This window comes from Muntiacus reevesi, chromosome 8, assembly GCF_963930625.1.
Source record: "Muntiacus reevesi chromosome 8, mMunRee1.1, whole genome shotgun sequence".
NCBI lineage: Eukaryota > Metazoa > Chordata > Mammalia > Artiodactyla > Cervidae > Muntiacus > Muntiacus reevesi.
Genome location: NC_089256.1, coordinates 36,120,488 through 36,137,638, shown reverse-complemented (window position 1 = coordinate 36,137,638; position 17,151 = coordinate 36,120,488). Strand labels below are relative to the sequence as shown.

Here is a 17,151-nt window from a genome sequence, read left to right as displayed (position 1 = left end):
CCCATTTTGCCCAATGGATCATTTGGAAACTTGATCCATTGGGGGTTTCAATTTGGAGGAAGATGGATAAATAGGGGAGATGCTGACTCTTAGCTTCCTTGTCTAAACCAGGATGGAGCTGGGATAAACAGGCAAATACTCAACATAAAAATGTTAACAGCAGTAGTGGCATTTGCCCCTTACTTGCCAAGCACTCTCTGTAGTTCTGTCTGTACTATCTCATGAATCCTCCTCACAGCCTTTTGAGGGAAGTGCTATCATATCATGGTCTACACTTTTAATTTTTTTTTAACACCAAAAACATTTTGTCCTGGGGTACAGCTGATTAACAATGTTGTGGTAGTTTCAGGCGAACAGCGAAGGGACTCAGCCACACACGCATCACGATCTACACTTTACAGATAAGGAAACGGGGCTGCACAACCTGGCTGAGGTCACTAAGGGATGAAGCCAGGCCTGGAAGCAGCCAGCTGTGCTCTGGCACCATGCCGACCGGCTCCAGGGTGAAATCAGCTTCAGAAAGGAGCTTTTCACCAAGTTCACTTTCAACATCTGAGGCAAAATTTCCAAAATGCACTAAAATGTGTAAGTGCATGTTAATTAATTTTAGAGACATAGGAGACACAGGAACTGGTTTTCCAACGCTAAGAAGAAATGGATGATTTACGACACACTTGCCCAAAGAATGACTTTGGGAGAGGGGAGGGGAGAATGCTGAATATTTTGGATCTTGTTCTCAGAAGCAAATATATGTGCACTGTTAAAGATGAGAGAGGGAAGAAAGGCAGAGTGATGTTTTCTGGCCTCTTAGGTGGTTCTGAACAGAACTGAGCAGAGGTCAGCAGGATGGAAGCCTTTCCTTCCAGCAGGGCGCTGGGGAACCACCGCCAGGGATCTGGGTTCCAAGACAAATAATAGTTGCAGCCATGCAGACGTTGTTTTTCTCCAACTAACAGCTTTTTCCAAAGACGCTCTAAACAGCACGAAGCTGGTGGGGTTCAGTCCAGACGACTCAGCCCACGGTCAGGTCAACAAGCCGTCACCTGGAGGAGCCAGCGCTTGCTAACAGCTGTGCTCTCGCCCCTCCCCCATTACTTATCTTTTTGGTGTTAAAATCCCCACAAGATTCCAATGTTTAAAAATATAACGTCTTTCCCACTCTTGCCCCTATCGACCCCCAATATCCCCAGTACTACATTCAAAGACAAAAGTTAACAGTAGAAAAGGAACAATTATGTATTGTCGCCCCAACCCAAAGCGACAGGAACTGGGTCAGAAACTTGCCCTGAGTTTCCTGGCAGCCAGAGCAAAAGAGGAAACTCCTGGTCACAGAAAATGGAGCCCAGACTCCTCCTGGCTGTCAGCTCCGGTGAAGGGTCGGGGTTTGTTTTTAGGTCCTTGTAAAGGCTACACAGTACAGCACAGTCTACAGGGCCCCAAATCGTCGGTTTGGGTTTTTTTTTTTTAATTTATTCCTTCTGTCAGCCACCTTTACAAAACTTATTTTTTTGGTGACCTGAATTTCTTCTATCCGGTCCCCCCCACTCCACCATTTCCCTCCCCCTGTCAGTGCAAACCAACCCACATCTACGGAAAGGAAGGGCCTGGACCCTCTGGAGCTGAGGCCGCGCCCCAGGAGGCAGAGGTAGGGGTGGCGGGGCTGGTGTCAGCGAGGCGGCGAGCGGGGAGCCGGGAGCGGGGAGGCGCACACCGACCGGAGCCCTCGCTCCTGAGCTTGGGGCGCCGAGTCCAGCCACCATCCAGCCAGGCCTCCCGCCTCCCCCGCCGCCGGAGCCCCGGCGCTGGGCTGGGGGCTTCAGGCCCACCGTGGGGTCTGACCCCGTGCGATTGCACACCACCCAGAAGGCGCCTCCGCAGCCCTTTGCAGGGTGGCCCCTGGCCCCCGCTGGCATCTCTGCGCAGTCATCAGCTCATCTTCCCTAACTGAGTTGGGAAGTTAGTGCCACGTGTCCCTGGCACCACGTCCCCGCCTGCCAGCGCCCTCCCACGCGGACGGCACTCACTCTGCCGGCTCGGGGTGCACGCTCACCACCACCGGCGCGCACTGCCGACCTGCTGACGGTCTCCGCCTCTCCTGCTGAAACCTAAACTCCATGAAGGCAAGGACTTCGCTGCCCAGGGACCCAGGCTTCACGCCCACACAAGCGCCCGCACAGAGCAGGCGTGCACTAAGTCCTCCTCAGATGGACAGACGGACGGTTGGACACATGCTTGGATGGACAAATGGACGGATGGAGGGATGAACAGAGGTGTGATGGGAAGAAATCCATAAGCATAAAGATACTCCACTCGGCCGACAGGTAGGAGGCACTCAGGGAGAGGGATGTGCTCCAAGCACGGTGCCCACGGCAGAGTCCCCCTGGAGAAACTTGCCTCCGCAGACCCAGGGCCAGCCTCCCGTGACCTGCTGCATCTGGACAAAGAGAGGGAGAAGCAAGCCTTTCTAAACGTGGACGTCTCACCTTGAACAGGTAGAAGTAAACCTGCTTGGTGTCGGCATCTTCTTCCCTGTGGACGCAGGTGAAGAGATACTCCACATCCAAGACGATCCCCAGCAGTCTATTCATCTCCTCCTCCGACACGTTCTCCAGGTGCGACACATGAGCAGCTGCAGACAGAAAGGAATGCAGTGGGAGTCAGCACAGCTCACCTCTTCCTTACGGCCAGGCTTCTCTGCCTGTGGAGTCCAGTCCCCAGCCAGGGGTCAAACCCACGCCCCCTCTGTTGGAAGCATGGAGTCTTAGCCACCGGACTGCCACGGAGATCCCAGTCTGGAACATTCTCTCCCAGGAACCTTCCAGAATACCAATATTTCAGATGGCCTTGTAAATAGAGGAATTTTCTGAACTACAAGACCGAGTCTGCTTACAAAACTGACTTACGTTAAATTCTGCTATGTCCCTATAGAAGCCAACTCCCATCAGGCCCAGAGGGCCCTGTGGTCTTGGAGCCTGGATCCAGGATCTGAGGACTGTGGGTTCAGAAGGATCCAGAAAACAGACTCCCTAAGGGTTTACATCTAAGTCCTATGAACAGTTCTGGTGGCCAAGAACATCACATCGCAAGAAAGACCAAAAAAGTATCAGTAAAATCTGAATGAAGCACGAAAAGAGTTAAACTAGATCTCTTCAAGAAGTTTAACTCTTTTCATAATCTCTCCTTCAAGCTCTGTGTGACCCAGGATACAGAGAACCAGAGCTGGTGATGCAGGAACACGAAACAAAACAGCAGGTTCCCAGAGGGAGGAAGGCAAGTCTCTGCTGGACAAGGGGGACGACCCTTACAGCTGACGACGGTCGGGATCCTCCTCCGAAAAGAAGGGAAGGGCGGGCCAGGAATGGGGAGCTACACGGAAGAAGAAAAGAGTTAAAACTAATGCATCCTCCTGCCTGAGGTTTGAAAGAATCAAATGGTCTCTTTACTTTGTTTCCTTACCCCCCCATCTCTGATCCATAAGTTTACATGGATCCATATCCAAATCCATCAAAATCCATAAATGGTTATTTTGAGACATTGGTCTGCTCTCCTATCAGCCAACTTTCCTAATAAAAGGAGTCCTTGCCTCAAGTCCTCATCTCTGGGACTCACTGGCTGACTGTGCAACACGCAGAGCATGCTCGGACCTGGCGACATTCTCAGACTCTCCAGCTACAGGTCCCTCTCACCAATGCTCCTTGGTGGTCTCTGAGCACCCTACACTCAGCCTTCTCTCACCAAATCCACATCGGCAGCTAAACCCACGCCAACCCAATCATCCCCGCACCCCTCATCACCTCCCCACCCCAACAACCAGAGCACCACCGGCCCCACACACTTGACCTCGGAATTACAGTCCTTGAGGCCATCCTCAGAATGGTGGCCCCCTCCAGCCAAAGAGCCCACCATTTACTGCCTCACTGCCCTTTCCTGGCACAGTGCCCACAGCAGACACAGCTGGGCATCCCCCTACACTCTTCCCCACTCCCACCTCTGATCACAGGGACCTCAAGCCTTTCCCCAGACTGCTCTGTCGCCACAGGAGGGAGGGAGACTGTCCCCATCAGACCCACGTCTACTGAGTACAGAGATGGCTCCTTGGGGCTGATGAGCAGAATTAGGGGCTTCCCAGAATTAGTGGTGAAGAACTCACCCACCAGTGCCGGAGACATTACATAGCACGATCCCTGGGTCAGGAGGACCCCCTGGAGGAGGGCATGGCCACCCACTCCAGTGTTCTTGCCTAGATGATCCCATGGACAGAGGAGCCTGGCGGGCCACAGTCCATGGGGTCGCAAAGAGTCGGACACAACTGAAGCGACTGAGCACGCAAGCATGCACAAGCGAATTAAACAGATTCACCAATGAGGCCAAAGTCAACCCCACATCATGCAAAACCCAGATACACTTCACTCTAACTGAAATGCTAAACTACTTACTGAACTCATATTTAACCAAAGACTCACTACTGAAGAAAAAAAAAATCTCAATCTTCTCCAAAGAAACCTTTTGATGCAAATAAGGTTTGCACTTCAATTGATGCACTTCAATGAGCCCAAAGTATATTTTCTTGAAGAGATATGCCTCTATAGTACAACGCACAAATCTACAACAGTTAATTCAGCCACAGAACTCATAATACACAGTCAACACTATTTAAAGCTTTGATATACGTTCCCTAATTTATCCTCCCAGTAAAGCCCGCAGCAGTCCACCACATCAGCGCTGAGACAGACCCCTTCCCCCACACTGGCCAACAGTGGAGAATCTGCTCATTCAATCAATCTTCTGAAAATCAATCAAAGTCCCCCACTGTTTTGATCTGCATTCACTGGAATGCCCCTGGAATTGTTTTCCATTTACTGGCCACTTGTATTTATTCTTTTGTATACTAACTAGTCAGGCCCTCTGCCTGCTTTTCTAGGACGTGGGTCTTTTTCTGTCTGTCCTCCCAGATTTGTTGGGGTTTTTGTTTGTTGGCTTGTGGTTTGATTATGCAGGAATTTTACATTTTTCAGAAAGCCAAATATATGTCTGGCATTTCTTCAAGGTTGCTTGCAAAGGTCTTTCCCATAGAATCAAAAGATGACAAAAATGTATTTTCTCCCAGCTTTTAACAGGTTTAGTCTTAAAATTGAAAACATTCCTCCACCAAAACATCAATATCATAAAAGACAAAAAGAGGGAGGGTAGTGAGGAGGAGGGCTGGTCCACATCAGAGCAGACTGAAGAGGCATGCAGTGACACCGTGATTTATAATAAAAAACACATATTTGGTCTTTGTCCCCTTTCTCAGCAAACTGCTCCTAAAACTCCTGGAATTGCACAAGTGATGGTAACAATAAAGGTGAAAGGAGTGTCTGTTGTTACTCATAAAGACCGTTCCAGCCGCACCTGCATTTCTGTGAATGGACTTTTGCAAAGCCCCACGGATGGGGTCAGCGGGCAGGAGAAGCACACAGAGAAGAGGGTTGGAACCCCCACCTCGGGAGGGAAGAGGGTCTGGAGGCTGAGCTAATCACCACCAGCCAATGATCTGACCACGGTGCCTAAGAGGCCTCCGTCAAACCCTGAACTGAGAGGCTCTGGGAGGGGAAGCCGGGAGGTGCTGGGAGGTAGCTCTCTGGGGGACGCAGAGACGCTCCGTGCTCCCCACCCTGCTCCAGGGTTCTCCTCCACCAGCTGTTCCTGACTTGTATTGTATCCTTTTATAAAAAACTGGAAATCTAGTGACTGCTTTCCTGAGTTCTGTGAGCCACTCTGCAAAGTTATCAAAGCCCAGGAGTAGGAACCTCCAGTTTACCAAATATGTGTTTTTTATTATAAATCACGGTGTCACTGCATGCCTCTTCAGTCTGCTCTGATGTGGACCAGCCCTCCTCCCCACTACCCTCCCTCTTTTTGTCTTTTATGATATTGATGTTTTGGTGGAGGAATGTTTTCAATTTTAAGACTAAACCTGTTAAAAGCTGGGAGAAAATACATTTTTGTCATCTTTTGATTCTATGGGAAAGACCTTTGCAAGCAACCTTGAAGAAATGCCAGTGGGAAAGATGGGTGATGACCTGAACTTTGGATTGGCGTCTGAAGGGGGTGCAGACCCCTGACCTTGTGGGGTCTGCACTAATCACAGCCAAGTAGCACTGGAATTAAGTCGCCGGACACCCAGTCGGGGTCTGCTGGAGAGCTGAGTAGAAAAGCCCATGCATCTGCTGTCAGAAGCTTCTGGAAGTGCTGAGGAGAGGAGATTCACTGTCTGACTTTCACGTGACAACTAAATACCAATGTGATCCTAGCCTGCTCGGTGCTTAATGGAGAGGAAAAAATGCTCTAAAAGACATTTTTGGGTCAACTCTAAAATTGGAACACAAGCAAGCACTAGGTTAAGTATTACATTAATGCTAATATTTACTGAAGTTGGTAAGGTAACTAACCTGAGGTTGTGTAAAAGAATACATGGGAATCCCCTGGCAGGCCAGAGGTTAGGGGTCTGCTTTCAATGCCCAGGGCCTGGGTGCATGGCAGGCAATGAGGACCCTGCAAACAGTGCAGCACAGCCAAAAAAAGTAATAAAAAAAATTTATAAAAAAGAATATCCTGATTTTTAGAAAATATATACTTAAGTATTTTAAGAGGAAAAAGCCATGATGTAAATGCATCTTATTCTCACGTGATCCGGGAAAAAGTATAACACATACAAATACACACGTACACACACAGACTCATACATGTGATACGTGAGTGTGGGCGTGTGCACACACATGTGACAGCACAGGGCAAGGCAAACACAGCAAACATTACCAACAGGTAAATCTGGGCAAAAGATACATGGGATGTTCCCTGTTACTATTCTCACCACTTTTCTGTAAATTTGAAACCATTTCCAAATAAAAGTTTTTTTAAAAAAATCTTTCTTCCACCTGGAATTTTATAATCAAACGTAAAGGGTCCTGCCTTCATTTCAAATCATCGTCGAAGATCCTGGTACAAAGCATCCACATAATTACCCAAGAATGGCCCACCCCCGACTCGGGCGGGCACACTTCCTGCAGTGGTGTCCCTGCAGAGCCCACCGCCCACAGAGGGCGGGAGGCACAGCCAAGATGGCAGGCTGACCATCGTGCATCCCCCTGGCGGGGCGGCCCGTCACTGTGCAGTAGGTCAGACCGCAGATGCCAGGGGGCCAGAGCCACCCGCCAGGGATCCAGGCACCACGCCTCGCCGGGAAGTGAAGCACCCGGCACCCGCGGGCCGCGACCTTCATGCCTCCAGCCCCAGCCCCCAGTCAGCACCTCCTCCTCTAGGGCAGCTGAGTCCTCACGCCCTGCGGCGGGGCCAGGGCACGGTTCAGACCCTGGACCGGACAGAAAGCGAGCGGCACGGCATCCGGGGGATGTGCAAGATGCTCAAATACGTATTTGGTTCGTGGGAATCTGAGGTCAAGGCTAGAAGAGATCAAATGAAGTCCTTCAATGATGGCTTCCGACCAGACGCAAAAGGCTAGTAACTTAAAAGTAGTTTCCTGTAACAGAAAAGAATCTGCAACACTGTAGAGACGGATGGATGGGTGGGTAGGTAGGCAGAGGGATAACTGAATCACTCTGCTATACACCCAAAACTAGCACAACATGGTAAACCTTCATGGTCAAATACTTAAGTTAAAAAAAAAAAATAAAAAATGAAAGAATTTAAAAAATAAATAAAAGTGGTTTCATCTTCAGTAATTTCACATCTGGAATGGAGAAAACGGGTCATTTAAGAGTAAGACCCCTCTAGAGAGCTCAGCCCAAAGGAATGTGTGAGCCACATCTGTGTGTGTGTGTGGGTGTCTGTGGGTGTCAGGCACTCAGTCGTTTGCAACTGTAGCCTGCCAGGGTCCTCTGCGCATGGAATTCTCCAGGGAAGAATACTGGAGTGGCTTGCTATTCCTTGCTCCAAGGGACTTTCCTGACCCAGGGATTGATTCGTCTCCTGCATTGCAGGTGGATTCTTTACCGTCTGAGCCACCAGGGAAGCCCGAGAACCACATATGTACATTTAAATATTCTAGCAACCACTTTAATATTTTTTAACAATAGGTATTCAAGAAACATTTTAATTAAAAGAAATCTGGCCACACCACACAGCTTGCAGGATCTTTGCTCCCTGACCAGGGGTTGAACTTCTGCCCCCTGCAGTGGAAGCATGCAGTGTGACCTCTGGACCCCCAGGGAAACCCCTAGAAACCACTTTTTATAAAGGTAAAAAGAAACAGGGGAAGTTAATTTATTTTGTTTTGAAGTTAATTTTAATACATTGTATCTAACCTAGTGGATACCAAATTATTTCAACGCATACTCAGTATTAAAACATTTTATATTCTTTTCTCATATGAAGTCTTCAAGACTGGTTTGCATTTTCCATGGGCAGCACATTTCAACTGGAACAGCCACGTTCCAAGTGTGGTCTTCAGTCACACGTGGCTGGCAGCTACCACGATGCACAGAACAGGTACCGATCATGAACCATGAAAACCCCTCTGTGAATAACCACCACCAGCCATCTTTATAGTGATCCTGAATGCAATGACTATTCTAGCAATGAAGAAACAAACCCAGTGATGCCCAAGGGACTAAACATCCCAGGAACTAGAGAAAAAGCCAGTACCCTTCATGTCAGTCCAGCACAGAAAAGCAACAGGGGCTGGAGGACCACAGTTACACCAGTTACACAAGGTCTGGATTCTCTGTACCGAGGGCTGCGTGAGCCAGAGCGCGGAGGCAAGTTAGGCTCCCCCGCAGGGAAGGACGAAAGGACAAGGCTGGCGCTGTGTGCCCCCACGTGCAAGGCAGAGGGAGACGCCTGACGCACCTCACACACTCAGCCCAGGGGCCTCTGTTCTGAGAGGAAGAGGTGCCCAGAGGGCTGAAGCAGGATATCGTGGCCGGGATTAGATGGCGAGGACACAACTGAGCATGCACACGCATGCCTGTATGGGAAGCCAGGTGTGCAAGAAGAGACTCAGCTCCCGGTACTGCTCCAAGTGTGAGCACAGGACTGGCAGGCTGGTGCGGGGGGCACTCAGAGCAATCCCCCAGGACCTCAGGGGCTCAGAGCAATCCCCCCAGGACCTCAGGACCCCGGGGCTCAGAGCAATCCCCCAGGACCTCAAGACCCCAGGGCTCAGAGCAGTCCACCAGGACCCCGGGGCTCAGAGCAATCCCCCAGGACCTCAAGACCCCAGGGCTCAGAGCAGTCCCCCAGGACCTCAGGACCCTGGGGCTCAGAGCAGTCCCCCAGGACCTCAGGACCCCGGGGCTCAGAGCAGTCCCCCAGGACCTCAAGACCCCGGGGCTCAGAGCAGTCCCCCAGGACCTCAAGACCCCGGGGCTCAGAGCAATCCCCCAGGACCTCAGGACCCTGGGGCTCAGAGCAATCCCCCAGGACCTCAGGGCTCAGAGCAATCCCCCAGGACCTCAAGACCCCGGGGCTCAGAGCAGTCCCCCAGGACCTCAAGACCCCAGGGCTCAGAGCAATCCCCCAGGACCTCAGGGCTCAGAGCAATCCCCCAGGACCTCAAGACCCCGGGGCTCAGAGCAATCCCCCAGGACCTCAGGGCTCAGAGCAATCCCCCAGGACCTCAGGACCCTGGGGCTCAGAGCAATTCCCCAGGACCTCAGGACCCCAGGGCTCAGAGCAATCCCCCAGGACCCCAGGGCTCAGAGCAATCCCCCAGGACCTCAGGACCCTGGGGCTCAGAGCAGTCCCCCAGGACCTCAGGACCCCGGGGCTCAGAGCAATTCCCCAGGACCTCAGGACCCCGGGGCTCAGAGCAATCCCCCAGGACCTCAAGACCCCAGGGCTCAGAGCAGTCCCCCAGGACCTCAAGACCCCGGGGCTCAGAGCAATCCCCCAGGACCTCAGGGCTCAGAGCAATCCCCCAGGACCTCAGGACCCTGGGGCTCAGAGCAATCCCCCAGGACCTCAGGACCCTGGGGCTCAGAGCAATTCCCCAGGACCTCAGGACCCCGGGGCTCAGAGCAATCCCCCAGGACCCCAGGGCTCAGAGCAGTCCCCCAGGACCTCAGGACCCTGGGGCTCAGAGCAATCCCCCAGGACCTCAGGACCCCGGGGCTCAGAGCAATCCCCCAGGACCTCAAGACCCCAGGGCTCAGAGCAGTCCCCCAGGACCTCAAGACCCCGGGGCTCAGAGCAATCCCCCAGGACCTCAGGGCTCAGAGCAATCCCCCAGGACCTCAGGACCCTGGGGCTCAGAGCAATCCCCCAGGACCTCAGGACCCCGGGGCTCAGAGCAATCCCCCAGGACCTCAGGACCCTGGGGCTCAGAGCAGTCCCCTAGGACCCCGGGGCTCAGAGCAGTCCCCCAGGACCCCGGGGCTCAGAGCAATCCCCCAGGACCTCAGGACCCTGGGGCTCAGAGCAATCCCCCAGGACCTCAGGACCCCAGGGCTCAGAGCAATCCCCCAGGACCTCAGGACCCCGGGGCTCAGAGCAATCCCCCAGGACCTCAGGACCCCAGGGCTCAGAGCAGTCCCCCAGGACCCCGGGGCTCAGAGCAGTCCACCAGGACCCTGGGGCTCAGAGCAATCCCCCAGGACCTCAGGGCTCAGAGCAGTCCCCCAGGACCTCAAGACCCCGGGGCTCAGAGCAATCCCCCAGGACCCCAGGGCTCAGAGCAGTCCCCCAGGACCTCAGGACCCCGGGGCTCAGAGCAATCCCCCAGGACCTCAGGACCCCGGGGCTCAGAGCAATCCCCCAGGACCTCAGGGCTCAGAGCAATCCCCCAGGACCTCAGGGCTCAGAGCAGTCCCCCAGGACCTCAGGACCCCAGGGCTCAGAGCAGCCCCCTAGGACCTCAGGGCTCAGACCAGTAACCCAGGACCTCAGGACTCCAGGGCTCAGAGCAATCCCCCAGGACCTCAGGGCACTGGGAAAGTAATGATAAACCAAGTGAGCACAAAATGCTACCAGCTTTATCCCCAACTCCTGCCACAGACTCACAGCTCCTGACAACTCTGAGGCCATGGAGAAAGAGTACAGAAAACAGGGACCCCTCCCCGAGAGGGATAAACAGTTTTGACCAGGTGGCTGTGTCCCTGTCTGGCTGGGCCCCATGTGTCTGTCACAAGGCGTCCACCCGGGACACATGTACAAGGGGGCTGGGGGTGAGCAGGTGGCAGGGGTCTCGCGATGTGGTAGGAACACAGAGGAGGGCTCGGTCCCCTGTGATTCCAGGCAGGGCCCTGTGAGGCTCCCGGGCAGGAGAGCCTTCCCGTGTCCCCATCTCCCACTTTCAGGAAACAGGTTTCATTCATTCTATGACCTTCCAGAAATTCCAAACAGCAGGTCCAAACAGCTGCTAGTCAGGGAAGGGAGGGGACATGAGACAAGGGAGGAGCTGTCAGAAACAAGGCGGCCTTGAGGCAAGGGTACCGGGACCCCTCACGGGGTACACAGCAGTGACTCTGAGCGGCTTGCAGCTATGAAACCCCCACCACGTGGGAGAAGTTAGCTGTTTGCTGCCCGTAAGCACGCAGACCCCAGAGCAGCTGGAACCAGGTTTTTGATGCTGACTCCCAATTACCTCACCACCAACCAATCAGAAGAAGGTCCTCCAGCTGATGGCCTCCTCTGAACCATTACTGTAAAACTTCCCGCTACCTGCCAGGTGGAAACACACAGTTTTTAGGGCATTAGCCTGCTGTGTCCCCTTTTGCCTGGCAAACCAATAAACCTATTCTCTGCTGCTTCACCCAAAACTCTCCAAAAAATTCCAAAATCTCCAAATCTCAAAAAGTTTCCAAGATTTAATTTGATGTTGGGGTACAAAGGCCAGATTCAGCTTCAACAGTCCATGAGAAATAAAACACTGTTGATAAGATACGTGGTGAGACGCTTCATACTGCTCAAGAAACAAGTCTGGTCTAATTGTTAATGCTGGTCTTTACTTTGCTTGGAAAGTTTCTACCGTAAATAAGCAGGTAAGCAGAGATAACCATAGGTGAAAGTGAAAGTCGCTCAGCTGTGTCCAACTCTTTGCAACCCCATGGACTACACAGTCCATGGAATTCTCCAGGCCAGAATACTGGAGTGGGCAGCCTTTCCCTTCTCCAGGGGATCTTCCCAGGGGTTGAACCCAGGTCGAATAAATACCAATTTCCACTTTCTTGATGCTTAAATACATGTGTGTATCAGGAAAATTTAATGACATTAAAAACCAATCAGGGGCTTCCCTGACAGCTCCATGGTCCAGAGGCCCGCACAGGAGGCAGGGCTTCAGCCCCTGGTCTGGGAGGACCCCACATGATACAGGGGACTGAACTCAGGAGCCGCAACTACTGAGCCCTGCTCTGGAGACGGCGCTCAGAAACAGGAGACACCACCCCGGTGCAAGGCCCACACGTCACAGCTGGAGAGGAGCCCCCGCCCGGGAACTGGAGAAAGGCCCACACAGCGAGGAAGACTCAGCTCAGCCAAAGACAAATAAATTTAAAAAATCACAACAATAAGAAATCTCCATAAAACTGCAAAACATTATCACTACTCAAATTTAATAAGCAGTATGTCTCTCCACAGTTCAGAACAATGGACGCCAAAATGACAACAAAAGTCCCAGTTTTGTTGTGATCACAATGGGTATCTCCTCCTGTCCTGGTCATAAGAAGGAGGCTGCCATTTAAACAAGCAGTCCCAAAATAAGAAAGTCTGCTTAATACTAAAGTAAGGAGATGGGTTTGGGCCAACTGAAAAGCTCTGCTAGGACCCTTTGTCAAACTTTGGATGTAATTATAATCCCAAATATCAAATAATTTCAGAGAATGGAGAAGAATGTTCTAGGCCTACGCTATCTAATAGAAATATAATGCTAGGCACACATGATTTTAAGTTTTCCAGTAGCAATATTAAAGAAAAAAGAAACAGGTGAGATTAATTTGAAGAATATTGATTTATTTTATTAACCCAATATATCCAAAATATCATCTCAGCATGTAATCAAAATTAATGAGATATCTTACTTTTTTCATATAAAACCTTCAACATTTGGCCTGGATTTCACACCTACAGTTCATCTCAATTTGGAGCAGCTACAATTCAAGTGTTCATTAGCCAAATGTAGCAAGTGGCTATAATATTAGCAAAGACTGAAACAGTTTCATTCTGTGGTGAAGATTCTAAAGAGCAAAGCGGTTAGGGGACGGGTAAACTGCGAGCCAGGCCTAGAGTTGCTTCTAACTCCCGACCAAACATTTGTTCTATTTAATCAGACCGTCAGCCCTGCGATTTGACACAGAGAGTATCAAATTAAGGCAGGCCAAGGACACCCGGGATGCAAGTCACTGTCAAGACCGTGTGAAACCAGAGCTCACTGTCAAAAGACCGTGTCTGGCTGAACCAAAGGACACCCAGCAGCAAATCAACAGAGCAGACCCTATCTCAATCGGTAAGCCTGGATGCTTTGTTTTGACAAGTCTGAGAACATCACAGGTATTGTAGGGTCCAAACTCCCCAGGCTCAGAACAATAACTGTGAAAATAGCATGGTGCACACAGAGGGAAGGGTTTTTGAGAATTCAAGCTCACATGACACTGGACAGAATTTCCTACACCCTGACCCTCCTCACTGTTGGTAATATTTATGAACTAATCAGGGACTTCCCTGGGGGTACACTGGACAAAAACCCGCCTGCCAATGCAGGGGACACGGGTTCAATCCCTGGCCCGGGAAGATCCTACATGCTGCAGCAACTACCGCAGCCCATGAGCCTAGAGCCGTGCTCTGCATCAGGACCGGCTCCACAATGGCAAGCCCACGCTCTGCAGGGCAGCCCCGCTCAGCACAACTAGAGAGCTCGTACACAGCGACGAAGACCCAGCACCGCCAAAGCAAAGAAATCATAAAGAAAAAGAAGCCATCTGCAGGAATAAGAAAAGATGTCTTGCTTAAAAGAAAATACTCTGGCCCAAAATAGGAGGGAGAGGGAAACTGTCATATGTTAATCACTGTTAGAGCTGGGTGATGGATACAAGGCTATTTATTATATTAAATGATTCTTCCTTCCTTTCTGTAACATGAAAGTTTCCACAATAAAAAGTTTTGATTTTTTTTTTAAAGGAGGGAAGAGGGAGGGAGGGCATAGTCTTCCTTCTAAAAGAGGAAGTTTCCTAGTGTCAGAGCCCTGACACCAGGACAAATAAACTCCAGCATCCTGGTGATAATTCCAAGAGCACTTGAAAATATGCAGACGTTTCAATTTTAAGGAAGCGACCGAATGGAGAGCAGAAGGAAGGAAAGAGGGAAAATATTTTTAAAATGCCTACAACCCCAGCGTCCTGAGAAAATCACTGACAGCAGCATCTCAACATATACCCTCCAGACCATCCTGGTCCGTTTATTGAAACGTGTATCATGGCCTCCAGCCTGATGAAGTGAGGTGACGAGCGGGGCTGCTCTCCAGGAGCGGGCCTGCCTCGGGAAGGGCCGCCTTCCAGGTGGTTCTCAGCGGGAGGGTCAAACTCTGGGCTAGGCAAGTGACAGAGATGGTGTGACACAGTCCCTCCTCTGAAGACTTAAATCCCCAATCAGGGCAGGGCAGTGGCTGCTGTTCAGTCCCACTCTCTGCGACCCCAGCGACTGCAGCACACCCAGCTCCTGTCCTTCACTACCTCCCGGAGTTCGCTCAGATTCCTGTCCATCAAGTCGGTGATGCCATTCAACCATCTCATCCTCTGCTGGCCCTCTCCTTTGGCCTTCAGTCTTTCCCAGCATCAGGGTCTTTCCCGATGAGTTGGCTATTTGCATAGGGTGGCCAAACCACTGAAGCATCAGCATCAGTCCTCCCAGTGAATATTTAGAGCTGATTTCCTTTAGACTTGACCGGTGTGACCTCCCTGCAGTCCAAGGGACTCTCAAGAGTCTTCTCTGGCTAGTAGACCTGAATCATCCAGGGTCCTGGACAGAGGACCTTGAATTCCTACAGCTGGGATCCCAGGACCTGACTGACTCCAGCTTGTGAAAACAACCAGTACCCTTCTTACAAACACGGTTTTCTCATTTAAGCTGGATAGAGTTCCCATCCATTGTTTGAAGTAAAGAACTCCGATAAGAGTAATAACGAATTTTCCACCAGGTACTGTGCTAAAATTTTGATTGGCGTTAATTCATTTACTCCTCAAGCACTCCCATGAGGTAAATACTACCACTGACTCCATTTCAGAACTGAAAACCTGGAGATTCAGGCAGATTAAATAGTATGTCCCAGCTTACCACTACTGTTGTTGAGCTGGGATTGAACTTCGACTGTGGATCTTGCCATTTTGTCCAAAATCATAAAACCTTCAATTAAGCTGCTTTCTGGCCTGCTTTTTTCATTAATAATATGTTAAGAATGTCTTTGCATGTTGGAAAATACACCTTTTGTTAACAGCCACAATGAATTTCATAATTCAACCAAGAACCTCTTCCACTGGGATATTTAGGTTGTTTTAGTTTTTCAGTATCATGAATATGGCTCTAATAGCTGCCCTTTTAATCTGAAGGCGCATCCGATTTACAGTTGGGTTAACTTTCCGGCCTGGGTTTGTCAGGTCAAAGGATGCACGCCCTTTCCCATTCTCAGTACGCGTAGTACAGCAGGGCACTGTCCTCACAGGCTGTTAAATGCAAAAGGAACAGCGTCAGCTTTTCTCTGAGAAAGGCTGTGGGCATTCCCCTGTGCTCGGAAAGGAGACAATCTGCGCAGCTAAATCAGAAAGAAAATTCTGTTTTTAAATGTTAATTGGTGAAGGATAATAGGATTTCCCAATCAATACCAAGTACAGTTCAAGTCCAGTGTTTGAGGAGATCTATTGCGTCACATTCCCCGAGGCAATTCTAAAGGGCTTCGCCCAGGGATGACTGTGGAAAAGGTGAGTTACAAGCAAAGACGTTCCTGTGACTCTTGGCCTCTTTTCTTTGCACTGGGTGCTTCAAAAGCCAGAAGAGACACTATATGACTGCCAGTGCGTTTATTTCCACCATGAGACTGAGGTTCTCCAGTTCCTGTTCTCAGGTCACTCCGGTGTGGTAACTTCCTGAGGAGATCGCACTCTTTCCTACTTTGTTCTATACAGACTGAACCCTCTCTAGCTGAATACAAAATCACACTTCAAACTAGACCTAACTGCTAGCTAACGAAGGCTGAGGCTCCATCTGAGATAAGCAGGAAGCTTGAGAGAAAGATAATGGCTGAAAGCACCCACCCCTCACAAGGGGGCAGGTGGGAAAGACAAAATACATTAGGATGTGTGGCTGGGGCTGCACCTGTGTGACACAAACTCCACACTGAGCCGTTCTCTGGGAGACCGGATGACTGAAGGCAGAAAAGTATGAACAACAGTCCAAGATCCCTTGTGAATTTGAATATCTAGGGAAAACTAGTTACTCAGTAACTTTTATCCACTCAGAAAGAATATAATTTAAAAAGAAAATGTTTGTCCTAAAACTAGTATCAGGACATAGAATATATTAGCACAGTCCTGGTAACTAACTCAGGCAGAGGCTGGCTAGGCTGACAGTGATTATCTTGCAGGGACAGATGAGAATGATGAAAGGGAAAAGACAAGTAAATATTTACCAAACACAATTCCAAGGAAGAAAAGAGATAGCAGACCCAGGAAACTAAAGAATATGAAGATAAAATGAAGCACTCCCAGAAAGTTCAGGGACTCGGAAGAGAATAAAAAATTAAAAATCAAAGTGGATCAGGACATGCTACCTATTATTCTAATTTAATATTATATATTATATATTTAATATATTATATATATTTAATATTAATATTATATAATTTAATATATTTATATTAAATATTATAATAATTTAATATTATTCTATTCTAGTTCAGGGGCCAAGTTTCCTCCTATTTGGCAATCCTCATGCCTGCTCCCAGTCAGCGGTCAGCCCAGCTCTTGGGGGAAAGTGAGCAGAGACAGAGAGGGATGAGAGCGGCTGTGGAGAATGCGAAGAATCCGCCCGCAGGGCACACGGTCCGACCCCTGATCCCAGAAGATCCGATGCGCCAGATGAACTAAGCCCGAGTGTCACAACTCCTGAGCCCAACAGCTGAAGCCCCGTACAGACGAGCCGCCAGATGCGAAGCCCTCACACTGCGGTTAG

At 50.2% G+C, this 17,151-nt stretch overlaps 1 protein-coding gene across 4 annotated transcripts in view; it reads right to left on the bottom strand.

Annotated features, from left to right (window-relative positions):
- KAT2B (lysine acetyltransferase 2B) overlaps window positions 1–17,151 on the bottom strand; it is a 95,399-nt gene that overhangs the window by 50,258 nt on the left and 27,990 nt on the right. For all 4 annotated transcript variants that reach the window (XM_065943594.1, XM_065943591.1, XM_065943593.1 and 1 more), the window contains exon 3: window positions 2,484–2,629. In XM_065943594.1, the coding sequence (XP_065799666.1) occupies window positions 2,484–2,629 (146 nt within the window). The remainder of the gene's footprint in view (window positions 1–2,483; window positions 2,630–17,151) is intronic.